The sequence below is a fragment of the Heterocephalus glaber genome, unplaced genomic scaffold (assembly GCF_053883595.1).
Source record: "Heterocephalus glaber isolate CG9 unplaced genomic scaffold, H.glaber_assembly_v1.0 deba00000901, whole genome shotgun sequence".
NCBI classification, from domain to species: Eukaryota; Metazoa; Chordata; class Mammalia; order Rodentia; family Bathyergidae; genus Heterocephalus; species Heterocephalus glaber.
This window is the reverse complement of record NW_028258171.1, coordinates 11,716,513-11,743,709: the sequence shown is the minus strand read 5'-3', so window position 1 is coordinate 11,743,709 and position 27,197 is coordinate 11,716,513. Positions and strand designations below refer to the sequence as shown.

The following is a 27,197-nucleotide window of genomic DNA, read 5'->3' as shown; positions in this document are numbered from 1 at the left end:
TTTCATTATAAAGAACAAGGGGAGATTGTTGAGTCCTCCAGGTATGTATGTATGACTGTACACATTTTCACTATTTTATGCAACTAAAATTATAATTCCAAAGAATTTAAATGATGTAAATTTTTGGGCGGTTGCTCTCATCACTATCAAATGCATGCAGCAAGTTTCCAGCAAACATTTGTATGCATTAGGAAAAACAAGGGTATAGTAGCAGACTTCCTTGGTAGGATCTGGGAAGCTGCCTGATTTAAGACCAGTAACAACTGTGTCATCTTCCAAGCAGGCAAAAACACTCTGAAGTTTGCTTTTTTCTTTAAAGAGCAGATTATAATACTATATTGGCTGGAAACGTGGTTTTAATGCCCGTTCATTAAGCCAAACGTATGATTTAGAGGAGAGCAAGGGGAGGCGCCTAGGGCAGCACCCCAACACACATCGGTCCAGCCAGCTTCCGGGCTTTGTTAAGGCGCGCACGCGCTGTGCGGCCCGAGCCACGCTGGGAGGCGGGGGACGCGGGGATGATGTCACAGGCCGCGATGGCGTCTCCTCGAGAGTCCTTGGTGGAGGATCCGGGAGAGGATCCGCTGCGGAGCTTTGTGAGAGTTTTGGAGAAACGAGATGGCACGGTGCTACGACTGCAGCAGTATAGCTCCGGCGGCGTGGGTTGCGTTGTCTGGGATGCTGCCATTGTCCTTTCCAAATACCTGGAAACGCCTGGGTTTTCGGGCGACGGGACCCACGCGCTGAGCCGACGGTCGGTGCTGGAGCTGGGCTCGGGCACTGGGGCCGTGGGGCTCATGGCCGCTACGCTTGGGTAAGAGCTGATGGGGGAGGGCACCGCCTTGCCGGCTTCCCACCCTGTGCCCAGGACTCAGTCGGCGTTATTTTATAGGGCAGATGTTGTAGTCACCGATCTTGAGGAATTGCAAGACTTGCTGAAGATGAATATTAACATGAACAAGCATCTTGTCACTGGTTCTGTTCAAGCCAAGGTACTGAAATGGTTTGTATGGCCCTTCAGCTTGTTTTAAGATAACTATTTGTAGTTTGCTTTAAATTGCATGTCACTAAAAGCGTGGTTGATACGAAAGGGACTTTTTGGTCCTTCTACAAAACAAGAGTATTTTAATTAGAACAACAGTTAAAAGAACTTGTTTGACATTTTTAAGGGGGTCACAAATAGAAGACTTTCCTTCACCAGACTACATACTGATGGCTGACTGCATATACTACGAAGAGGTGAGTGTTAATTAGGGAATGAACTGTATTTCGTGCACCCTACAGCATATATTTCTCACCATTTTGAGGTCTCTGGATTCACGATTTTTTTTTTTTGTTACCGAGGATTGAACTCAGGGATCCTTGCCCTTGTGAGGCAGGAGGCATAACCGCTGAGCTAAATCCCCGGCTCTGAGATTTATAGTATAGTTGGTGAGGTACTAAAGAGAAGACTGAAGTCACTAGGGACCAAATAAATACACTCATGATTAGCGTAAGTCCTTGAAGCATATTGAGAAAGTGCTATATGCACTTTTACTAGAGCCTTGGTGATATTTTTTATAGCGTTTTATCATTTGAATCTGTTATGAAAAGCTTATTTTTTTCCTTAGCTGTTCCCAGTAAATGTGTTAATCATGATATTGCAAAAGTTGCACTTTCAGAAATTTATTGTTCTATGGCAACATTTATTAGATCCATGGGATGATTTTTCTTTACCAGCCATGTACTATGGTGGGCATCAGTTTTAAAATAACTAGCATTAAGCCAACTCAAGTTCAAACTAGGGTCAGATTACTTTTGTAGAATAAATTGTTGATTAAATTATACATTAGATTAAAGTTAAACTTTTAAGAGTGAAGTCAGTTTTGTTTGTCCTCCCCTGGCTACTCAAAAATTCAGTCATTTGAATTTTTTTTTCTGGAAAGTGAAATCAATATGGTGGTTGATTAGTTGCAAAGAGTTCACCAGTCAGTAGTTTCAGAAGTTTTACCCATATGCACTTTGTTAGATCAATTCAAAGACGGGTAAATTATAGGGGAGTTAATCCTCTACACCCTACCCCCAGTCTCTCCTATAATTGAAAATGTTTGAAGTCACAAGCAAAAAACATTTCTTTTTTAATAGTCTTTGGAGCCACTGCTGAAAACTCTAAAAGATCTCAGTGGATCTGAAACTTGTATTATATGTTGCTATGAACAACGTACAATGGGAAAAAATCCAGAAATTGAGAAAAAATATTTTGAGGTAAGTACTCTATTAGATCGTTCTTTGTGGTGGATACCATTTAAGGAACCCCTGTGTGACTATTGTAGTATTTTGTGATGATTTTGGAAGAGGAAAACAGTATTTTGTATAGACCTAAGGAGAGAAAAGTTCCTTTACAACTCACCATTCTACAAAGGCCCCCTTTGTATTTCTCTTTTTTGGCCCTTCATTTCTCTCTTTTCTAATTCAGTGAAACTGTACCCACAAAACAGTGTAAAATAACAATGTTGACAGTCTTTTCTCATGAAGTTTTTAATGCTTATTAATATGAAGTGGGCTTTTGGGAACATATCGATGATAGATACATTGCTTTTGGAGAATACATGTAGAAGTGTGGAGGTGATAAGTTTTTCTCTTTCTCTACATTTTTATGAAACTTCTTACCTATGTACCTAATTTCAGGGTCTTTTTAAAAAATAAAGATTCACAGGAAGTTGCAAAAGTTGCATATAGCACCTTATATATCTTTTACCCTTTTCCACTAGTGTGAGCCAGGCTTTATGTGGGCAAGAATTTATCCCATTACAAATGACTCTTTTTGAGGATACATTTGTATGGCACTACATTTTTGTCTGTTGAAAGGACTGCTTTGGTTTAATGAGAAAGCAGATACGTGACTGTTAGATAACAGGCTATACTGGTTTTTTATTTTCATGTTTTTCTTTTACTTACATATCCTGCTTTATTATAATTAATACATGTTAACTGTACAAACTAGGTTTTACTGTAACATTTTCATATGTGTATATATTATGCTTTGATCATACCCACCTTCTCTTCTACCTTCTGTTTCCTTCCCTTCTCTGCCTACCTTCTGATCCCCTTTAAAAATCCCTGTTCTATTTTCTGGTCATCTTCCATATGAAAATGAAACGTGGGATGTTTGTCTTTCCATCTGGCTTACTTTACTTAACAAGATGTACTTCATTTCTATACATTTTCCTGTATTCTTTTTGGTTTTTTTGAGACAAGGTCTTGCTGTGTAGTTCAGGCTGGCCTTGGTCTCACAATATAGCCCAGGTTGGCCTCAAACTTGCAGCGATCCTCCTGCCTCAGCCTCCTGTGTGCCAGGATTACAGGTGTGTGCCACCATGCCTAGCTTTCCTACATTCTTCATTGCTGAAAAATACTGCGTTTTGTGTGTGTGTGCACTCACATGCACCCTATTTTCTTTATCCATTCACCTGTTGACTGATTTCATATCTTGACTGTTGTGAGTAGCTCCACAATAAAAATGAGTATACAGGTATTTCTTTTGGCTGCTGACTTCATTTTATTTGAATATATACCTAGGAGTGGCATAGTTAGATCATATTCCAGTTTTAGTTTTTTTGAGGTACCTTCTGTAATCTTAACAAGACTACAGTAGTCACAGCTACTTAATTTAGAGGTCCAGATTTGCAAACAAAAAAGCTTATAACACCACAGTAAATGCAATAAAACTGAGTTTAATAAACTGTTAATTGACACACAATTACACAGAAGAAAGAAAGTACAGAAAGTTACATCGCCAGATCAGAAGAGATTCAGCACCTGAAATTCCAGTTCCAACCCTGGGAATCCATTCAGGGAGGGTTGGGGCAGAGCATCCTCTCCATGGATGAGACTCCAGAGCCCCTCCCAGTGAGGCCCCGTAAATAGCAGTAGGGACAAAACCAGCAGTGTCTAACTGTGTGAGTGACCAGAGGCAGGGAGTTGGTGGCCCTCAAGAACTGGCCAAGTGCCTGAGGGAACAAACATCTGGGTCTTCTAGATGGGCAGGAAGAGACTGACCTTCAGGCTGAGTCAGGGTGTTCTGCCGGCACCCCAACAGTTGATCTCTAGAGCAAGGCCATGACACTGCGTTAGGAACAAGAATGGCCTTCTATACTTAATTTTAACCCTTCATCTTCACAGTTTTCCATAGTGCCTGTACTCATTTCCCTTCCCACTAATAAAGTAAGAGTTCCTTTTCTCTGCATCCTTGATGGCATTTGTTACTCTTTAGTTTCCAGAGCCCTTCAGACTGGGTTGATATGGAATCTCTCAATGTCAGATTTGCATTTCTTTGCTGGCCACAGATATTGAGCCTTTTTTCATATATTGGCCATTTGTACTTCTTTGGGGAAGAGTGTTCATATCATGTGCCCATTTTTTATTGGATTGTACTTTCGTTGTTTTTTTTAGTTTTTTATATATTATGGTTATTAATCCGCTGGCAGACTTTCTCCTGCCTGATTGCTCTGGCTAAAATTTCAAATACTATATTGAATTAGAATGGACACCCTTCTCTTATTCCTGATTTTAGAGAAAGTGCTTTCAGTTTTTCCTCATTCACTCTGACGTTGGTTGTGGATTTGTTATATATACCTGTTTTTATATGAGGTATGATCCTTCTATACCTATTCATAGCATTTATCATAAAGAGATGTTTAATTTTATCCAAGGCCTTTTTGAATCTATTGAGATGTTCGTGTGATTTTTGCTATTGATCCTGCTTATACACTATTATGTTCATTGATTTGCATATATTGAACCATCCATACATCATTGCATCATTTGCTTCTTGAATATGAAAAATGTCATTGAACTTTTGAAACAATGTGCAGTTGAGATTGGGGAAGGCAGTACTAGGGATTGAACCCAGGACCTTTATGCTGGGCTATATCTCAGCCCTTTTTAAATTTTTTAAAATTTTGAGTTGGGGGTCTCACTAAATTGCTAAGTTATCCAGGCCAGGCTTGGACTCTGGATTCTCCTGCTTCTGCCTTCTAGAGTGCTGGGATTACAGGCCTGTGCCACCACACCTGGCCTGAAATTTTTATATTGTTAAGCAGTGTTTATTGAGGTAAAACATATGTAAAAAAAATACATATATCAAGTGCTTAACTCAATGTTTCATATATATATATATCTAAGTAACAACTACCCAACATAAAGATGTGGAACATTTTCAAGACCTTACAAGTCCTCCATATTGCCCTTCCCAGGTAGTACTCCTTTGGAGGTAACCACCATTGTGATTTGTCACCACAGGTCAGTTCGTATCACTGAGTTTGAAGTGTATTTCTTTTAAACTTACAGCTCCTTCAGCTAGACTTTGACTTTGAAAAAATTCCTTTGGAAAAACATGATGAAGAGTATCGAAGCGAAGATATTCACATTATATACATCAGAAAGAAAAAATCAGTAAGTACATTCCCATTCCTTCATCTTCTGAGATTTCATCCTCTGGTCACTGACTGGGTTTAATGAGTGGGTAGGGCTTTGATTTTGATGTGGTAAAATAGCTATGTTAATTGCACTAATGCTTAGTATTAAGATCATTTAATCTTGCTTGCTTTGGGTTCTTATTCTAAAGTATATAGGCTTTTTTGTTTGTGTAGTGCTGGGGTCTGAACCCAGAGCCTCATGCATGCTAGGCAAGTGCTCTGCCTCTCAGCTAAGCCCCTCACCTGGCAGACTTCTTGTTCAGTGATTCCTTCCAGCTGTAAATGATACCACTTTGTAATCAGGTGTGTTAGCAGTTACTGTAGCACAGTAACCGAGGTAGTCAGCTTAAAAAGAGGGAAGTTTTGTTTTGGCTCACAGTTGTAGCCCATGATTGGTTTGCTCTGTTTTTGAGCCTGTGCTACTGTACTTCTGGCAGGATCATTTGGTGGAGGATGGCGTTCACCTCATGCTGAGAACAAAAAGAGGAAGGGGCAGGGTCCCACTATGCCCTTGAAGGGAACTCGCAGTGACTGGAAGTCCTCACACTAGGCTTCACTAGTAGTGCCTTGTGCTGGAAATTAAGCTTTTCATATGGGCCTTTGGTGGGGGGGGATGCTTACCAGCCCATACCATTGGGCATTACCTGAGACAGGTGACTGAGCTCAAAGTTTCTCTTATCTTCATGAGACTTTAGAATGCCAGTTCTAACCTTATAAGCTTTGCCCAGTCATTCAAAGGAAAAATTTTATAACAAAGTAAAATACCGTATAACCAGACTGATCATTCCATAAGAAAAGTGCACTCAATTAAATAGAATTTATATATGTTCCCCTTTTGTGGTACTGCTTTTATGTGGTACAACAATCTCATTTTATACAAGTTGCATCTGTGACACCTGGTTAGGCCCTGTGGAAGGGAAGAATTAAATCTCATCCATTTTGTATGCCCAGCACCTTTGATAAACATGACTGGTTTAAGGCAGAGACATAAGGATTTTATGAATTAACAATGCCAAAATTTAGTAATCCTCATTTATTTCTGTTTGATTCATTTTGTTCAAGATGAAGTTTCCTAATTATGTGAATTGTAGTCAAAGCAAATACAATTTATTTAAGGAACAAGAGTAGGTAGGTGTTAGGGCTAACTAAATCTGGGAGAAGGTGATAGGAAAATCAACTAACATTTATGTGGCATGCTGCTAGAGGTATAAAGAAAAACTTATATAGTAAGAGATTTAGGTTTAGCTGAAGCTGTTGTGCAGTTTGAAAAGTAGAATGATTTTGAAACAAAGGTTTTATGTTTTTGGGTATAAAGGCCTCTTAAAAAATTGATACAATTCAAATACTATAAATTTACCCCCTTGAAGCATACAAGTCAGTGTTTTTTTAGTAATATTCCCAGAGTTATATAAACCATTACCACTTTCTAATTCTAAATGTTTTCATTTAAAAAGAAACCCCATACCAGTTAGCATCGCTCCCTATCTCCCCTAGTCAACAGCTGCCGGCGACCATTAATCTCTGAATCTGTGGATTTGCTGCTTCTGCACATGTCATATAAATGGAATAGCGTATTATGTGGTTTCTTGTCCTGCTTTCTGTCACAGTTCCATGTTGTAGCATGCTGCGGCCTTTTACTCCTTTTTATGTCTGAATAATACTGCTTTGTGAGGGTGTATATATATCTTACCATCCAGTCACTGCAGTTTTGGGCCATAATGAATAATGCTGCTGAGAACATTCATGTGGAAGTTCTTTGTGTAAGTGTATGTTTTCAGATCTTTTAGGCATATACCTAGAATGGTATTGCTAGGGTATTCTCATTGCTGAGACAAAATACCTGACACTCACAGTAGGAGGAGAGGTATATTTGGCTCACAGTTTGTAGAGGTTTCAACTCATAGTTTGCAGGCTCCAAGGCAGGGTAGCATGGCAGAGGGGCATCGCAGAGGAGAAACAGTTCATGCCAGGCAGAAGATAGCAAAAGCAAGCAGGAAGACACAAGCGACAATAGCAGCTTCTTTCTGTCCCTTTTATATTCTTATCTGGGCTACCCGACTTAGGAGAGGTGCCAAACCAATCAGTGGGCGAATGTAATAATCTCACAGTCTTAATACCAGCATCACACATTCTAGAACCAGCACCTCTGCAAAATCCCTGCCTATGACCACATGAGGCTTTGGAGGGACATGTAGACACAAGCCATAACAGTTATATAGCAGCTCTGGGTTTAATTTTTTGAGGATTATGTTTCAAAGCTACTGCCATATACTGGTGATGGTGAACCTTTTAGAGCTTTCAGTGATAACAAACAGCTGGCTGCAGCATTCATGCCATAGGTATCACCGTCACTGAACTGTACCATTTTACACTTCCCACAAGTAGTATATGAGGGTTCCAGTGACTACACAGCCTGAGCAACATTTGCTACTATCTATCATTTTGTCTATAGCTGTGTTAGCAGGTGTGAAATAGAGTCCTATTGTGGTTTTTATTCTCATTTTCCTAATAACTAATGATGTTGAATATCTTGTATGTCTAGAGAAATAGTTTGCCCATTTTCAAATTGAATTACTTGTCTTTTTACTGTTGAGTTGTAAGAGTTCTTTACACACCTTGGATACTAGACACCAGATGTGTGATTTACAAATGCATTCATTTTGTGGATTGTCTTTTTATTTATTTATTTTGGCGGGGGGGCGGTTACCGGGGATCAAACTTGAGTCCTCGTGCTTGCGCAGCAGGCGGCAAAACCGCTGAGCTAAATCCCCGGCCCTTGTCTTTTTATTTTTTGATGGTATGTCTTTTGTAGCACAAAGGTTTATAATGTTGTTAACATCTATGCATCTATTTTTCCTTAGCTGCTTGTGCTTTGGGTGTCTTCTAAGAGCCATCTGTAAACATTAGACACAGTGTTCACTTGAATTGTGTTTAGCCACTACTGGTCATATTACGAAGAATTAAGTACCCAGTAAGTACTTAGTTGGAGAGAAGAAATGAATTTTTGTGTCCATTGTTTTCTTATAGAAATTGCCATCATGAAAACTTTAGCTGTCTTACCCAAGCCTTTGCCAGCATGGGTAAACTAAAGATGTGAATGCAGCATGTGAATGCAGCATGGGAAGATTGTTCACAGACTTTCCAGCATGTTCTTAGAGATCTGATACATGGGTGACAACCACCATGGGCTGCCTGCAATATGAACAATACTGCCTGCCTGCCAGTGGGCCTGAAATCCAACTTAGGTTTACTTAGCTCACCATCATGTTCTGCTTAAAAGAAACATTGAGAATCCATCACTCAGAATTGGTATCGAGATTAGCCTGAAGTCTGCCAAGAATAGTGAAGCAGCATGCTTGACTGAACTCATTTCCAGGCAACTGGAGATAAATCGATCCAATTTCACAGACACATCTCTGTTACTATATAATAATGTTTGTTTGTTTGTTTGTTTAATATAATAATGTTTTAAATTCAAACCAATATATTTTAGTTTGTCTTCAAGATACATAAATTTAAAAGGCTTCACTTTATATAATTATCAGTAGTTTTATCTTCTGCTTTATATATCTTTAATATCTAAATGTTCTTTTACTTAAAAAAAAAAAAAAACCAGACTATTGTCATGTGTTCTTATATTGGCCAAAGTTTTATTCTTGTCCTCCACCATTCATGTATGAGTGGTTTAAATAGTAAATGATAAATAGTTACTCAGACGAATCAAGAGATTAGGGGAACAAGAGGTACTCTTGCTTTGCCTGATCTTCACTTGGGAATGGAGTGAGAGTAGAAAGCCCAGTTTGAGGCTTATTCACTTCGTGGCTCATGCAGTTCTCCTTGTGTATATATTCCAGGGAAGTCAGGTTTAAAGGCACTAGTATTTTAACTTGTTTACGTGAAACAGTGAAAGATTGTTCAGTGATCACAGATGTAGTTCCATACATATTCACCCAATGATTTTTCTTCCGTGTTGTCTTGTCTACGATATTCATCCATCCAGGCAGACTAATCTTCAAGGATTTTTCATCAAATCAGTTCCAAAGAGTAGGAACCAGGTGGGATCCTGGTATTTACAGGCATTTGGTGCTAGGTGGCCACTATTTATGTGTTAAAATAAACATTGTTTTTGAGACCTTGTGACTTTGTGAATCTTTTAGAAATAGCTTTGAAGAAAATAAACATTCTAGGGCCGGGGATTTAGCTCAGTGGTTCCGCTGCCTGCCCCACAAGCGCAAAGACCAGAGTTCAATCCCCGGTACCGAAAAAAAAGAAAAACATTCTAAAGCACATAAGTGCTTTTCAGAAATAGGAAAGCAGCACTGTTTAGAGACTTCGAGGATAGTCTTTTCCTTTCAGGCTCACTTAAATCTTTACAGTTTGCTCTGCTGTTCTTTCTCAAATAGTTTGTTCATACCGCCTTGGCGTTTCTTTTAGCAGTATTCCCCACACAGTGTAACTGAAATGTGTAAAGCTTTGGTAGTTACAGATAGTACTAGCCGTTACTAGTTTCTGGCTGGTTCCATAACATGACACTTGCTTTAAAAACAATAAGTTCGACATTAGCTATAGCAGTCCCCCCAGATTCCCCACAACCTTTCGTCGTCCTCTCCCTTTCCCTTACCGTCAGTGCTGTGGGTTTCAGCCCCTAGATTTATTGTTGGGAAGCCCCCTTACTCAGACAGGTGTGATTTGCAGTCCATAGCTTCCTGGGGAATCAGGCTGATGTTAGTCCCGGGGCCTTGCCTGCCCTCTTCCCTACCCTGTCCCACTAGTCCCACTCCTTTACCCATCACTTCACTTACCTTCATCTCTCCCTGCTCCTGGGAACTGACCTAAAGTACTGATTGACTGTACCGGGAAGTCCTCTGTAATAAAGCCAAGAGAGCATTTTCTCCCCTTTGTAGAATAACTCCGACACAAGATCAGAGAACACTGCAGGGCCTGCTGAATGAGGCGAGCCACCTCAGGAACGTGCTGTCTCACCACCCACCGTTCGCAGACAGCCCGGAAGCCTGGGAGAACCCTGCTTTGGAGGAGCAGTATTGGGAATGGGATCCAGTCCTTCGGGGTCTCCTGTTGGGTGAAGGAACAGTGTGTCTACACTCAGAAACCACAGGAGGGAGGGCTGGGGATCACAGCGTTCAAGATACTTGTAGGAAGGGAAGACAAGCATATCCCCGTCAGATTGGATTTGTGTTTGCCCAATGGATGAACTCTTACTTCTGAGCATGGAGACAGAACTAAAGAGGTGAAGTGGGCACTGTGAGGTGGAGGAGAATTGATACACGAGTGGAGGCTGAAACACCTGTGCGGCATGGGTTAGGTGATGCAGAGGTGCAGGAGGTGTGATGCCGCACGTGGGATGGGCAGGATACAGCCGGCCACCCACTCTGCACTGTCCATGCTTGGGGAAAGGCTGGGGAGTGAGCGCGTTGGGGTTACACCATGCACGGCAGAACCATGAACTGCTTAGCAGAATGCAACATAGGGAAAGGATTGCAACCCCAGGAAGGCAGTATTTCTCAAGCCTGGACCAGTGACAGCAAGAAAAAGCCATTCTCAATGGCCAAGTACCTGAATACAACGTGGTATTGTTAAGGGGCTCCAGGTAGTGTTGAGGTTTAGCCTAGACTGAAAACTACGCAGTAAGAAAATCTCTTAGCATCTACTGCCATAGGGGAAGAGAATAGAGAGAAGGGAAATTAAAAGTATATTTTAAAAATCATCTTGTGATTTGAGTGGACCAGTGCTGCACAAGAAAGAAAAAAACTTTGATACGGACTGTTGTGTGAAGTAGGTCAAATGAACAGGACTGAGTTTTGGAAACTGAAATAAACTGTTAAGTACTGTTTCTGGTGACCATGAAGGTGACGGTGGTGCTACTCAAGAGGAAAGCAGGATGTAAATTTGGAAAAAGAAAATAGGTGCAGGTTTTGCCTCTGTGCCTTGAAGCCTCTTCTGAATCCTAGCTGTAAAGATCTGTGAGGTTGTTTTACATCTTAATCTGCTGTAGTGCATAGCCAAGGGTCTGTGGATCATGTGTTTGGTGAATTTGGAGGTGAAGTTAGGCTACTTTAATTATCTTGATAAGTGTTAATCTAGAATGTTAGTGGGCTTTTTATTATACTCATGTTTTCAGTATTTTATCCTTGAAATTTTCCTTATTGATGATATTAAATATATTAACTCAGATTTCAGATACTCAAAGAAAAATGTGTCATAGAAGTACAACTGTTGTTCTAAAAGGTTCCTGTAGATGGCATTACTTGACTTTGTCGTTAAACAGTTTATAGCAGAGAAGTTGTGAAATAGAATCTATTTTGAATTGCAATCACATTTGCATTTTTTAAGGTGAACTAAATTTTTTTTTTTTTGGTACCAGAGATCAAACTCGGGTCCTTGCGCTTGCACAGCAGGCAACAAAACCACTGAGCTAAATCCCCGGCCTGAACTAAACTTGATTTTAAAATTTTCCATTTCATTATTGTATACTTTTTTTTTTTTTTGGTACCGGGGATCGAACTCGGGTTCTTGCGCTTGCTCAGCAGGCAGCGAAACCACTGAGCCAAATCCCCAGGCTATTGTATACTTTTTGAATGTCATTATAAAGCCACATAATCTGCAATTTATAAAACATTTTATCTGCTTTTGTCTGTGGGAAGGAGACATTTAAAAGACTAAATTAGTTCAAGTGAAGTTCTGAAAATTAAATTCACCTTGAAAGTACTTTTCCATAATGCATGGCTTTACATCTTAGGTACTTGAAACTTCTAATTAATTTTAATTAGTTTCTCAAACCAGTGTTCCTTAATCATTAGAGCAGTAGTTATTACATCAAAAGATTGAAGCTCTATCTTTGGCTTCGCTCAATCTTGTAATCTTAGGTCAGGTATTTGACTTTTGGGATTTGAAAGAGTTTTGATTTGTTGATAACAAATATAAAAGTTAGAATGTTCAGTTTTCATACCATAGAGACCTGATACATAATGTAGAAAAAAAGTATGGCAACAAAGTCTTACTGAAAAGTAAGGAAAGTTTTTACATTTCTTAGCTTGAATGGGAAAGCAGTAAATTCTCAAACCATTTTCAGTAATTATAAGTTTAAACTGTTAGGTGTTTGGTGTCTTTTAAGACATTGCCTTAAGTTTTATGTCTTGGTGGAGTTCGGTGGATATCTAGTGAGTCCCCATCAATTATGAGATATATTCCAAGCAATGTACTATTAATGGCAAGATATCATAGTTTGCAGGTAATAGACTGAAAATGTGCCAGAGCAGGTTATCTGTATGGTAGTGATTTTCTCATGTGAGTTCTGAAAACAGTGGGGCAGAGGATATACCTGGGGGATAGAATACAGTGGATCCTTGACTTAAGAACTTGATTGGCCCCGAGGGTTAGTTGTAACTCAAGTTGGTTTTAAGTCAGTACAGCTGAGATCTAGATACCTTGGTATGCGCTATAGGTAACAAGAGGCAGATGAATGTTCCATTAACCTAATTAACCCAAGTTGTTCATATGTCAGGCCAGTCGTAACTTGAGGGTCCACTGTGTCTGGATTTGAACCCTTGTGTCTACTAGCTTTGTGACTTGAAATTACATAAGCTCTCTGTGCCTCATTTTCCTCACATGTAAACTGAGGATCATAATAGTATCTACCTCATAGGTTGCTGTAGGAATTAAATTAGTTTAAAACATGTAATGCACTTTAGGTACTTGGCACACAGTAAGTGTTGAATAAATGTGATTAGGGTGGGACTGGAATTACAGGTGGAGAGCTGGAAAGTGCATAATAATGCCGGTTAGTTTCATCTGCTGCCGTGTGAAATCCAGATGTCTTTTTAGGGTAGACAGCGTATGTCACCTTCCATTCCCATCATAGTAAGAAGGGCAGCTGGGATAGGAGGAGGTCAAGAACATTGTTCTGCAGTGCTGCTGCTTGAACAAGTTAGAATTGAACTCAGGACCTTGTGCTTGCCAAGCAGGTGCGGTGCCACTGAGCTATATCCTCGGCCCAAGTTAGCAAATTTAAAAGAGGGAAGTGGGGCCGGGGGTTTGGATCAGTGGTTCCACTGCCTGCCTTGCAAGCACAGGGTCCTGAGTTCGATCCCCAGTACCGAAAAAACAAAACAAAAACAAAAAATAAAAGAGGGAAATGGTAGTAGAAGAAAAGTCATTGGTGTTCATTTTTACAGTTCTAAAGGAAGTGCCGTGAGCATTCAAAGGCCAGTAGGGACAGAGGATTTCCTTGGGTCTGAATATGGGACCCTGGGTTTGCTCATTGGAGCTTCAGACTTACCATTCTGCCCTGCACCATTAGCCAGTCCTTTCTTGGATGGTTCTCATCGCTGCTAGACCGGAGAGCATTTATGTAGCAGGCAAAGAACAGCACAAGGTCATTTTTCTAAGGTCTGGGACTGTAGAAAATATTGCCTAACAATATTTTCAGAGTTCAGAGGTATTCTGTGTTCTCAGTGTATGTGGTGGGATGCAGGGCTGACCTATTCCTAAGGCTGACTGTCTTTACCATCAGTTAGAATGAGAAGACCCTGAGTTGTTTTTGCCTCTCCCATCAGCCGGTATAAAATGGCACACATGCTTTTCTGTATTGTATTAAACATTCAAGTTGGTGGACAAGATTATTGTGAGTATTCAGTTGCTGGTCTTAATTTTTAGAAACCTTTCTTACTTATAGATTTATTCTTAAGAAACGATTCTTTAATTCTTTGCCATTCTTTAATATTCACATGGTTGAAAACATTTTTCCTTACAAAGCAAGATTAAAACTTTTGAAAAAGACCTGGCCTAGACAGAGCTCTTGTAGGCATAAATGCTTGAGTAGTTAGCAAATTTCAGGTTATTAGCTCTAATGAGGGACCACTGTTAAGCTCTGGATGGATTGGTGCTTTTAAATACTCCAGTAATTTTTTTTTTTTTTAGAAAGTTAACTTTAACTCGGATTTGTTAATGTACTGAAATCCAGGCATTAGTGGTATGAGTTCCAGGTCTACATGTTGGCTCATCATTGCTTTGATAAATCATTGCCAGGGTTGAATGTACAGTACAAACAACCCTGTGTACCTACATTCGATACTCAACCTTGTTCTTTTAAAGGATGTGCTCTGCAAACCTGCTTGTACCGAATGTGCAAAACAGCTGTATACAGAATTATTCTAAATATAAATAACATACTTTACCCACAGCTCGGGTGAGAACCTTTCCACTTACATTCAGAATCCGTGTCAAGGATAATCTCGGGGCATATAATTCACATAGAACGTGGAACAGGTTTCTAGAAACTTAAAAACAGGAAAAACAAGTTTAGCACTCCCACAAATGATAAATTTTTAACTAGAAAATGCCTTTGGATGTCAGTGATATTCATGAATGTAAGCACAACAGTATTTTTTTCAAGTAAATATCTTCTTCCTAAATCTTGTTACAAGGATTTTTTTTTTAATTCTTTTTTTTTTTTTTTAACTCTCAAGCATGTATTGGACACCTACGGTCAGTCTGTTCCTCTCTGTCGCTCTGAAATAAGTGGCTGTTAACCTCAGCTTGAAGAGAGTAGCAGATAACAGGAGAGGCATAATGTAGCCAGGAGGTGCAGAATTCCCAGTTAGCTCTAGAACATTCTCTCCCTTCAGTTCTTCAGGAAATCACCTGTCCATAATGCACCCACGCTGGAGTGTGTTTTTCTCTCCCTTGATTACCACCTAATCTAGCTCTGTCCTTGGGCAGTTTAAACTCTTCGAATTCTAGTTCCTCTTTTGGTAAAATGAGAATGGCATCAGCTGACCAGCACTGTGGAGGAGGTTAGACTGAATTCTTTGGAGGCAGGGTATGGAGGAGGGCCTGAGCTCTCCCTTCAGAGCATTAGACTGGTAAACTCCTGCAAGCAGGAGAGACGCTTATGAAACAAAGCTAAGTAAACAGTGCAGAACATGATCCAGAAAAGACCAAGGCCTCAGTTGTCAGAAAGGAGCATGTGCAAGTCGCTTACCTTTATGTCCCACCCAGACTCTACCTCCTCTTTTGGGTGCCACTTTCGTCACAAAAAAGTAAGGAAAAAAGAATCTTATTTTTTAAATCCTGTGTGACATTAATAAGGTAAAGGGCACTGGTTTGGTACTTGGAGCAGAAGGTAACACCAAACACAAAACCAGAGAAACAGTCCGTGTGTGAAAACAGCAATCCCAGCCCAGCACACCCTCGGAGGCTGCAGGTGGCAGAGCCAGCAGAGAAGTTCCTGGAGAGTCCTCAAAATACTTAGGAGAGGGGACAGCAAATTAAATGTGGTTTATTGCCTTTTGAGTTCCTCCACATTTAACTCCAAGCTAAGATCCTACGTGAAAATAGTCTACAACACCTCATATTCAAGATCCTTGACACATTTTCTCTGCCCTTCTCATCAAATCCACAGTCTATGGCTTCTCTGAAATATGCACATTTTCTTTTCAGTCAATCAACAGGCACTCTGCTAAGTATTGGCTGCATATCAGTACTCTGTTGGGGACAAATAAATCAGATGCCTCCCATACCCTTAAGCTGCCTACTCATCTGTGATAAGAAATACAGTCAGAAAAACTGCAATTGTGGGAGAAGTGTGATAGGGTATACCCTAGCTCTGGGAGCAGTGGAAAGGAGGTACAGTCGGTCCTGCCTGGGTTGGTCAGGGAAGAGTTCATGAGGGACCAGTTAGGGGCTTTTTTGAGGGATGAATTGAAACTGGACACCCTGTCCAGTGTTCTAGACAAATACATCATCAAAACATGGCTCCAGTGTGGTTGGAGCACTGGCTGCTGCTTGGTTGGCAGGAGTGTAAACTGAATTCTGTAAGCAGCGAGAGGATACTGACATACTTTAACCGAGAAGTCACTTGGTCAAGTTGTTTTAGAAAAATGATTCTGACGGCAGTTTGGGGGGTAGGCTGGAGAAGGGCAGGAAATAGGGTGGAGAGATCAGGAAGGCGAGAGGCTGGGCAGTGGGGTCTGAGCTGAGTATCCGCAGGGGTAGTGTGTGGGGGCGTGGGTTTGAGAGCCACGTGCAGCTGGGCTAAATGAGGGGTAACAAGTCACAGGGAGCACCTGATGGAGTCCAGGCTTCCACGGCCTGTGCAGCCCCCTTGCAAGTGCACATCTGAAACCCTTCCCTTTCTTTCAAACACTTTCTGTTGGAAATAGTTGTAATATGGTGACTTTATTAGAACTACAGACTTTAGGGGGCTGGGGATTTAGCTCAGTGGTTCCAGCGCCTGCCTCACAAGCGCAAGGTCCTGAGTTCGATCCCTGGTACCAAAAAAAAGAACTACAGACTTTACTGCCATCTGCCAGAAAATTATCATGTATTCAGATCTTACGATTTTGGAATCAACAGTTACAGTTTTAATTTTTTGCTTTAACTTCAATAATGATCTCTACTGTATAAATGGAATTCCCTTTCCATGGCGCCCCTCAGTGCCCAGCCTGAACCACGTACGCAACCCTGATTACATATGTGACCCCAAAAAGAATGTGTTGTTACTACTGATAAGAAACTCAAGTCTCAGTGCAGCTTACACCAGGATGGAAATCCCGGGTGTTCAGAAAGCAGGGAATCTTTAGCCTCAGTGGCTGCTCATTGGACTTAGTTTGCTAAGGACGGAGAACATGAAGTGAAGCTTACAGAACCAACACTGATGATGTTAGTGCTGAACTTTTGGGGACTGGAATTCCTTTCCTGTTGACTAAGCAGGCTCAGCTCTCTCTGCTCAGTGTCTCATTTCCTTTCCTTGGTCATCATCATCCTGAATTCAACTTTCTTCTCTAGCCTGCCACACTTCCACACAGCTGTCCTTTAGACTCCCCTTCCCAGAGCTTGCAGTTGTCATGATTTGGAGTCCAGGCCTCACTAGATCTCAGGCTCCAACCCTCTCTGAAGCCCTGGCCACTCCCCATCAGCTCCCTGCCTGACTGACCGACAGGATGTCCATTCCTGAACAGTTTGTACCAAAAGAGACCCTTCTGCTCAGAGACTTGTTTCAGTGATGGCATCACCGTTCTCTTTCCGTCTTTAATTCCTTCTGCTTCTATATATCCTATGGTCCACTTGGTGGGTGCTGTCATCGCTTTCAATTTTAATGCCATCGCCTCGGGTCAGGCCTCATGCCTCCAAGTTAAGCTGCTCTAAAAGTCTCTCCACTTTCAGTATCTGTGCAAACAGTGTGGCAGACCACTCTCTGAACTTGGATTCCAGACCTTTCACCATCCTACTCAGAAACCTCCCCATAAACCTGCCAGGCTAGGTAGAAGCTCCATGCCGGTATTCAGCACCCTCTTCAGTGTATCTCCTTTTGCTTCCCTCCCTGACTCTTCCCAGACAAGACTTTGCTGAATACCCAGCATGCTTTGCTGCCTCTTTGCCTGTGATCTTTTCAAGTAGTGGACAGTGGAAGCTGTAACTTCTGTCCTCCATCAGGCCTTGAAGCCCAGCTGTCTGACAGAGACTCTGTAGAGAAGCCCACTGCCTCCCCTACCACCACCCCCAGCCAAACAGCCTCATCTTTCAGTTACAGGGGAGTGGGTGTCAGAGGACCCATGCTAACCCCACAGAGCTCCAAGGGGAGAGCCACTTCCACTTCTGGAGGTCACTGGTGCTGGAATAAAGTATGCCTCCTGCTGCCCAACACAGAGGAAAACAGATTCTAGAGGCAAAGAGAGAACTTGGGACATGGTCCTGATGATTCTGTTTGAGCCTCTGAGGCCAGCAATGCCTGAGGCCAGCCACCTTCCCCCTTTCTGCTCATCAGATCCTACTCTTAAGATCCTTCCCTGGCTGTGCTTTCCCCAGGAAGTAATCTGCTTTTTAAATTTACTTTTTTTTTTTGGTACCAGGGTTCAAACTCGGGACCTTGCGCTTTTAAGGCAGGCAGTGGAACCACTAAACTAAATCCTCAGCTCTTTAAGTTTACATTTTGTCCATAATACCAAACAAATCATCCTTAGCAGTTCAATTCCCAAGATACTGTCCATTGCTGATCATGTGGTAGAAATCTTATCCTATCAAACTGCAAAAGGAAACATGAAACTAGTCATGGTGGTGTGGTGGCACAACCTGTAATTCCAGACTCTGGGAGGCTGAGGCAGGAAGATGGAGAGTTCTAGCTCAGCCTGGTCAACTTAGCGAGAACTTATCTCAAAAAATACAAAGGGCTGGTGATATACCTCAATTCAAAGGCCCTGGGCTCAATCCCCTGGCACCACAGATCAATCAAATCAGAAAGCAAAAGAGAAAAACAAAACCTGTTGTGGAAGTGGTTTTTAAATGTGTTGATGGAAGAGCAAACCCAGCCCTTTTGTCCCCAGAAAATGTCCAGGCCTCTGCTTCTTGTTCCCAGGACCATCGTTTGGAGGGAGTAACTGGAGAACTGAGGAGGTGGAAGGCCTAGGACGGGCAGACCCGGGGCCCCTGAGGAGTAGAGCGAGCATCCAAGTTGTGTCGGGGAGCTGCTTGGGCAGTGGGGTGCAGAGTGCTTGCTTGCTGCTTTGCTCCTGCATTATGGGAAAGCCCCATGGAGTTTTTGGGTTTTTCCTCTTCTGTTGTGATTCCCTTCAGTTTCAGGAAGTCTAACACCTGGGTTCAGCTTATGTGTGGTAACAAAAGGGAGAGGCCAGGGTGGCCTCTTGTTCACCAGCCCCTTGTTCACCCTCTGCAGGGGCCAGGAGTCAGCATCCTCTAGATGAGGACGATCAGAAAACACCAGGCCAAGGGGTCAAGGAGGGCACAGCAGAGCTGGAGGGCAGGGTGGGCATCCACACACTGGGAGAGCCACCGGGAGAGATACGGGCCCAGCCCCTAGCCCTACGAACACCGTGAGAGCTGGCCCTGTGCCCTGTGCAGATGGAAGATCATACACATTCACTGGACTTAGGCTATAATACTCCAGAGTGGTCAGGTACTTGAAAAGATTCTTCTCTTTTTTTCTAATATCACCTGATTTGAAACTATAAGCATAATCCATTCATCAAGGTATTCCAAATAAATCAGTAATGGGGTTTTAAGAATTGTGAGTTTAATGTATGGGATGCATGAGGTCCTTATGCTGTGACTATACAACATTCTCAAACCAAATTGAGAAGGGGAAAAATAATCTAAAGACCATGAATTTCAAGACTTTGCAAAATATCTTTGACTTTCACAGGGCCGAGCTTTTCAAAGACAGACAATGATCATTCATTTACTCTTCCCGTAGTTTATCTTTCTTTTTTTTGTACTGGGTATCGAACTTAGCACCTTGCGCTTGCCAGGTGCTAAATCCCTGGCCCCCTAAGTTGATCTTAAAGACAGATGGTTAGTAGCAGATGATTGGCTGCATTTGTAGGAAAATTAAATTCACATCCAATAGGAAACCAGATTAAATGTTGGGGTTGAATATGGATGAGCTTGAGGCTGTCCAGACAGATATAAATTCTGTCTTACGTGACTGCTTATTGTAATCAAGGCTGACATGAGATCCCAGCTAATATCACCAGGTAACAGTTCAGAGCTTTGCATTTGGATAAAGATCTCTGTCCAGATGTGTGAAATGTGAGCAGAGAGTAGGGAATGGGTGTGTGTGTGGTGTGTGTATGTGTGTGAGGGTGAAGACTCTGAGAATGTAATTACCTCATGAATGACTGGAGGAATCTGGCTTTATTTTTCTCACCAATATCTCCAGAGCCACAAGTGTGACTTTCCAGATAACCTTGAAAACTGCAACTGTAACTCTGCAGCAAAAATAGACAAGTAATAAGTAAGTAATAAGCATATTAAAACTTGTTTGCCATACTCCCACCAGCTCCCTGGCAAGGAGCACTGGCTTCTGTAGAGAGGCTCTGCCTGATCAAACTGCCTGGCCAGGACCTTGTGATGCTGAAACTGCCCTCCCTACAGGGCTCCCTGGCCTCTGGTCACTCTGGGTTCCTGGGCATCTTTAGTCTAAATAGTGCCAAGTTCTGACTGCAGTGGGCAGAGGGGCTGCACAGACCCCCTCAGGTTCCGTGTCCCTCTCCTGACTGAAGATTTGCCTGGGCATCCTTTGATGGGAACTTCCTGGCCCAGGCGGAAGTCAGAGGGTGACCAGCTGCCAGTCCTTGGTAGGTCCTTTATTCTGTTACTCCTGTCTGTCATCAGATGGGATTGTTGTGAGGGCGACGGGACAGGGGTGACTTTGCTCTGTCCACCCTCTGTTCAGAGTGCTTGGATACTCAAGCAGGAAGATGGATGGAAATGCGGGTCCCTGCAGTTGGGGCTTTTGGCTAACAAAAGGCTGGATTCCTTCTTCCCCTTCCCACTCGGGGCTCCATTTGAGGAGAATAAGCAGCCAGCTCCCTGGAGTGTGGCTGTCTGCCCTCAGCAGCTGTCTGGGGCCTGTGTGGTCTCCAGTGAGCAGGGCCTCAGCTGCAGCTGCATGGAAGGGAGTGGAGACGGGTACAGATCGCTGCCCCAGTCCCTTTCCTCTCTTATCAAGATTGCTTCTCACTCTTCCTCTCCAGTGAGGACCAACAGAGGCAGTGGGTCACCAGCTGCCTTCATGTTTTCTTCATGGTTTTATCCTGTGCCGGTGCTTGGGATCCCCCCAGCCACCCACTGTCCTGCAAAAGAGCCGGGCCTGCAAGGGAGCATTACAGGACAGAGGCCGGGACGTGACAAGTGCTATATAATAAAGTACTCAGTAGACTTGCTGCAGGAGCAGAGAGAAATGACCTCAGTTTCCAGTGTATTTCATTTGACACCTTGGCTCAGTGCAGCGTTATTTCTGAAACTCCTGAAAAAGTTTAGGGTTGCAGGTCGTCATGGGCAGGCTGGAAATGCTGCTTCACTCTGGGAGCTCCCGGGCCTTATTAAAATCAGCCTGGGGCATGGGAAGCCTTGGTATAGACTCAGGAAGGCACTGGAATTCTCTTCATCCCCAGGCCTGAGCCTCTGGATGGTTTGTCAGCAGGAACACACCCATGTGTCCTCTCTGTGCCCAACTTTGCTCCGAGTTCTTCAGCTGCCTGGAAAGGCACAGCCCTGAGAGTTAGGACTGACTAGGGGCAGAGTGCAGAAAATCTCCCAGAGATCATGGGATGCACTCTGTGTCTTTAGTGCATCACTCCTCAGTTGATGGCTGGAGAAACGGGTGCACAGCTGGGGAAAGCCAGGACCATGTTCCAGCTGCCACCACTCAGACACCCAGGCACGGTGAACCCCACATGATTCTCACTGCTCTGAGCATCACTGCACGGTCCATTTGCCACCAGTGCCTTCCTCCTTCCAGGACCCCAACCTCTTTGGGGCCGAGGTTAGGGTTAGGGTTAGGGCTAGTGTTAGGGTTGGGTTAAGTTTAGGGCTAGGACTAGGGTTAGGATTAGGGTTAAGATTAGGGTTAGAGTTAGGATTAAGGTTAGGGCTAGGACTAGGGCTAAGGTTAGGATAGGGTTAGGGTTGAAGTAGGGTTAAGGACAGGTCTAGTTTAGGGTTAAGGTTAGGGCCAGTACCAGTGGTATGGCTAGGGTAGGGTTAGGTTAAAGTTAGATTTAGGACTAGGGTTAGGGTTAGCATTAGGTTAAGGTCAGGATTAGGCTTCTAATACTAGGGTTCAGGTTATGGTTAGGATTAGGTTAATGTTTAGGGTTAGGGTTCAGGTCTAAGAATAGGGACTGGTTAGGGTTAGGATAGGTTTAGGGCTAGGGATATAGTTGGGTTAAATTTAGGGTTATGTTGGCTGTGGATTTAGCTCAGTGGCACCGCACCTGCCTTGCAAGTACAAGGTTCTTATTTCAATCCCCGGTACAAATAAATAAAAATGTAGGGTTATGTGTAGGGGTAAGGCTTCAGCTAGTGATATTATGATTAGCTTTAGGGTTAGGGTTTGGATGAGGTAAAGAGTTAGGTATAGGGTTATGTATAGTGTTTGGGATAGGGCTGGGGCATAAGTTAGGGCTAATGCTAGAGTTAGTCTTAGGGTTGAGTTATGGCTAGTTTTAGGGTTAGGGTTACAGTTTGGGCTGGCTTAGGGTTAGGGCTATGGCTAGGACAAGGGTTAGAGTTAGGCTTTGGTTTAAGGTTAGGGCTAGGGTTAGGTTTAAGTTTAGAGTATGTCTAGGGTTAGGTTTGAGAACTTGAGTCAGGGATAGGTTAGGGAATGTTTATGAGTATTTTTAGGGTGAAGGTTAGGGTCAAGTCTAGCATTAAAGTTAGTATTAGGTTAGGGTTAGAGTTAGGTCTAGGTATAGATCCTGGCTAGTGCTATTGTTAGGATTAGATTTTAGGTTAGGGTAGGGTTTGTGTTAGGGTTATGTTAAGGGTTGAGGGTTTGTGTTAGGATTAGGGTTAATGATAATAGTGCTAGGACTAAGACTAAGATTAGTGCTAGGGTTAGAGTTAGGGTTAGGTTTAAGAAAAAGGAAGATTGCAGGCTCAGATTTTCACTGGCACTCCTCTACCCAATAAAGTGTTAGAATAGTGCTATAATGCAGTTTGTAAGTACAAACAGCTAAGAGTTCTCAGTGTTTGGGCATAGACTAGATACAGGTTTAGGGTAGGCTTAGGGATAGGGATAAGCCTAGGACAGGAGTGAGGGTTAGGGCTAGGGGTAGTGGTAGGGCTCAGGTTAGGGTTAGCATTAGATTTAGGGTTAGGTTAGAGTTAAGTCTAGTGCTAGGACTAGATCTAAGAGTTGGGTTAAGTAGGGTTAGGGTTATAGTCTGAAGCCTTCATATATTTTAACATTAACACTAACCCTAATTCTAACCCTAGCTTTAGCATTAGCCCTTGCCCTAGGCCTAATCCTAGCCTTTACACTAAACATAACCCTAACTATGGACCTAAACTTATTCCTAACCCTAATCCTAATCCTAAACCAGGTCCTAACCATATCCCTAGGCTTAGACCTAAACCTTAATGTAAACCTAACCCTAACCCTAACTCTAACAGACCATAAACAGCCCTAAACCTAACACTAGCCCTAAACCTAAACCTAAACCTAACAATAGCCTAACCCTAGCCCTAACACTAATCTTAACCTTAACCCTAAACCTATCCTGAAACCCAAACCCTAAAACTAACCAAATCGTGAACTTAAACCTAACAATAACCCAAACTCTAACCCTATCCCTAGCCCTAACCCTAGTACTGCACCTAGTGACAGCCCTAGCTGTAACCCTAACTCGAAACCTCACCCTAACCCTAACCCTAAACATAGTGTTAGATCAAAATCTAACCCTAACCCTAATCCTAACACTAAACCTATTCAGAATGCTAACCCTAACCCTGAACGTATCCCTAGCCCCAAGCCCTAGGCCCTACCCCTAACCCTAAGCAAATTGGAAACTTAAACCTAACCCTATTCCTAGCCCCAACCTTAACTCTAAACCTAACCCTAAACTTCACCCTGGCCCAACCCTTAACCATAGCCTTAGTCTTACCCTAAACCTAACTCTGGCCCTACATCTATCCTAACACTGACCCTGACCCTAATCTTCAGCAAGAGTCCCAAAGACCCGAGAGGCACCCGCACTCCGGAATTCCCCGTGGGACTTGCACCAGGCCATGATTTTACATTCACTCACCTGAGCCTTCAGGGGAACTAGAAAGCTGTTCGTCCAGCTCCAGTGACCTCTCCAGATGCCTTCATTTTAAAGATTCTATCTTGTTTGTGGCTCTGCTGACCTTTTTCATGTTTCCATCTTGTCTTGCCAAGACTGGAACATCTGCATCCTGCACAACCCTCACACTTACTGCTTGAGGAGTACAGTACCTGCTTTTCTAGTTCAATCGATAACCTGCTGTCTTTTCTTGAAGCATCTGCGATGTGTGTGCCAGGTCCTGCAGCGAATGTAAAGATGAGTCATGCTAATGCAAAGTGCAGCAAGGATGTGGAGAAAATGAGAACTCGTTTCAGGGTTTGGTGGGAACAGAGAGGGAGTAAGGGGTGAGAGGCCTGCGGAATGGGTGGGGAGGGGGACCTGGATTGGAGATAGCAGTTCGGCTGGAGGGGTCCATCCAGCAGGAGAGGCCAGGAGGGAAGGAAGAAGGTCCAGAACACAGGTAGACGAACTGCTTTGGAAGAGAAGAGGGTGACTGCGCCACCAGGACTCATGGAGGGAGAGAAGGAGGAGAGCGGAGGTGGGAAGCAACGGGGAGAGAAGGAGGTGCAGCTGAATTTGGACCTGGATGCAGCGGGGAAAGGGGCTCCCCATTAATGTCCTCAGGTTTGGGGACTCAGGCCCAGGCAAGAAGGAGCTGAACTTGCCAGGGACCCTTTGGGGGTGACTTGGGAGTGGTACCTGCCACACAGAAATAGCCTAGGGCCTGATGGCCAGAGGGCAGGGAGAAGACTGAGAAGTCAGGGAACAGGAACTTTTGCTGCTGCTGTCTTGGGAAGTACATCGCTCTGCATGCCTGTCTCTCCCAGACAACGGTGTGATATTCGGGGTGAGGGCGTTAGGTTTTGGTTCACACAGGTTTTTCAATAGCTCTAGATTAATTTGTCCCATTGTCACTTCTCAGAGAGACAGTTCAACAAAGTATCAGTTCACCGTATGATCAAGTTTACCAAAATAACTGCTTTATCAAAAGCTTGTTTCAAAGAGTACTCTGTATATATATATTCACGCATATTTTCTCAGCTATATTCAGTGAATATAAATACATCTTTCACACATAGCGATCCTGCAGATGTTTGATAAATAGGAATATATTTTATATGAATATAGTTGGCATGTATATACTTATCAAGATTAAATTCATACTTGTTATGGGCTTCATTGTACCCAAACTTTGTACGTGGAAGTCCTGCTACTCCCCAGGACCTCAGAAGGTGACTGGCAGAGGAGCTAGGCCATGAAAGAGGTGATTAAGGGCAAATGAGGTCCTGAGGGTGGCTCTACTCCAGTCTGCCGGGAGTCCTTAGAGGAGATGAGGACACCAAAGCACAGGAGGAAGACGATGTGAGGATGTGAGTGAAGAAAGCTATCTAGGACGAGAGCCCTCAAATGAAAACAGCCCCACTGGCACCTTGTTCTTGGACCTCTGCTCTCTGGGGCTGTGAGAAGATGAACCGCTGTTCTTTAAACTGCCTGTGTATGGTACTTTGTTAAGGCAGCTCTAGCAGACTAATATAATAATTGTGTGTGTGTGTGTGTGTGTGTGTGTGTGTGTGTGATGCTGGGCATTGAATGCAGGGGTTCATACATGCTGGGCAATTGCTCTCCCACTGAGCCACATCCCAGCCCGTATAATCTTATAGCTATGTTTATAAAATATGAGATACATTTTATCAGCACTTTGATTTGTCAAAAACTTTGAGCTATAGAGTAGTTTAGATTTCTCACAAATAAGGAAAACAATTCACTTAACATATTAAAAGTCAACACAGTAATACTCGAATGTATTGATTCAGGAAGAATATTTCTTAAAAGAAGATTTTGATAAATACGGCGGGTTGGTCACTGACTTCTGGCAGCTCTAGCTGTTTTCCCTTTCACACACATGGTTACATGTTCCCTGTGTGAAGGGGCTGGTGGTTTGGGATGTGGGTGTCATCTTAGCTCCAGCTGCTACAACAAAGATACCCCAGGCTGGGTAGCTTCTGCAGCAGATGTCATTTCCCACAGCTCTGGAGTCTGGGATGTCCAAGGTAAGGTGCCAGCAGAGCTGGGCTCTGGTGAGGGCCTTGATCCTGATTCAAGGCAGCTACCTTCTTTGCCTCCCGTGACAAAGAGCAGAGAGAGAAAGCAAGCTCCTTAGATCAGGGCACTAATCCCACTCGTGAGGCTGACACCCTCATGACCTAATCACCCGCCCCCCCCCAAGCCCTGTGCCCTGATTCCATCACATTGCAGGCTAGGATTTCAGCATAGGAATTTCTCGAGTCCATTACAGAGGCTGATGATAGAAATTCTCACCACACTCTTGACAGCACGGCCACCAGGCCATGTTACACACTCACTGCCCCAGCTGTCATTCACTGCATCCTCAGAACAGGCCCAGGAAAGACAAGTGCCTCATGGTCCATACAAGGACATCAGCAATTCTGCAACGAAGTAATTCCTTCCGGTCACAGAGCTAACCACGGGGCTTCCTGTGCATGGCCTCTGGGAGTGGCTGGCGTCTCTATATCCCCACTTCTTCACGTGGAAAAGGGGGACTTTGGGGTTCTTGCACAGATGACATGAAATAGATATGTGGTACCTATAAAGTCTTACATAGTGATTACTGTTCATTTAGGAAATACGGTAATATTGCATTACTATTCATTTAGTATTGTGTTACTATTAATTTAGGAAATACTGTATGGCAGTGTTCACAAAGTGCTCTCAGTTTCCCAGTTGAGAAACACAGGCCAAGGGAGGTTGAGTAGCTCTGTGGGGTCCCCAGCCCGTAAGCAGCAGGAAGGAACTCAACCAGCCTTTTGCTCCTAATGCAGCAAAGCCTCAAGTCTCCCCTGACAGGGACTCCACCAGCCAGTGTCCCTGGAACGTTCAAGGTTCCGGTCTCAGCTTAACAGTGGCATCTGTGACCTTCCTGTGGAGTGGGGAAGCCCAGAAAACTCTCACAGAAACACCTGGAATGAGGTCCACCCAGATAGCTGGGCGTGTGGTCCAGCATCACAATGGGTTTTTTTGCACTTTCATCAAGAATTTGCTGCAAAACCTTATGTCAGGCCCTGATCCTAACCCTAACTCCCACCTTCCCCAGGAAGATGAAAAAGCACTGCGGGGTGAAGTTGAGTCTTTGAAC

General features: G+C 43.1%; 1 protein-coding gene across 4 annotated transcripts in view; it reads left to right on the top strand.

Annotated features, from left to right (window-relative positions):
- The first annotated feature begins 80 nt into the window (after positions 1–80).
- Positions 81–27,197, top strand: part of Vcpkmt (valosin containing protein lysine methyltransferase) — a 38,876-nt gene continuing 11,759 nt past the window's right edge. For 2 of the 4 annotated variants that reach the window (XR_015450089.1, XM_087208083.1), the window contains exons 1-5: positions 85–814; positions 893–1,003; positions 1,170–1,239; positions 2,125–2,244; positions 5,329–5,433. Coding sequence is in view for 3 of the 4 variants with exons in the window: in XM_087208083.1 (XP_087064209.1) it covers positions 519–814; positions 893–1,003; positions 1,170–1,239; positions 2,125–2,244; positions 5,329–5,433 (702 nt within the window). In the remaining variant the exon portion in view is untranslated. The other 2 variants (XM_087208082.1, XM_004835578.3) reach the window with 2 other exon arrangements.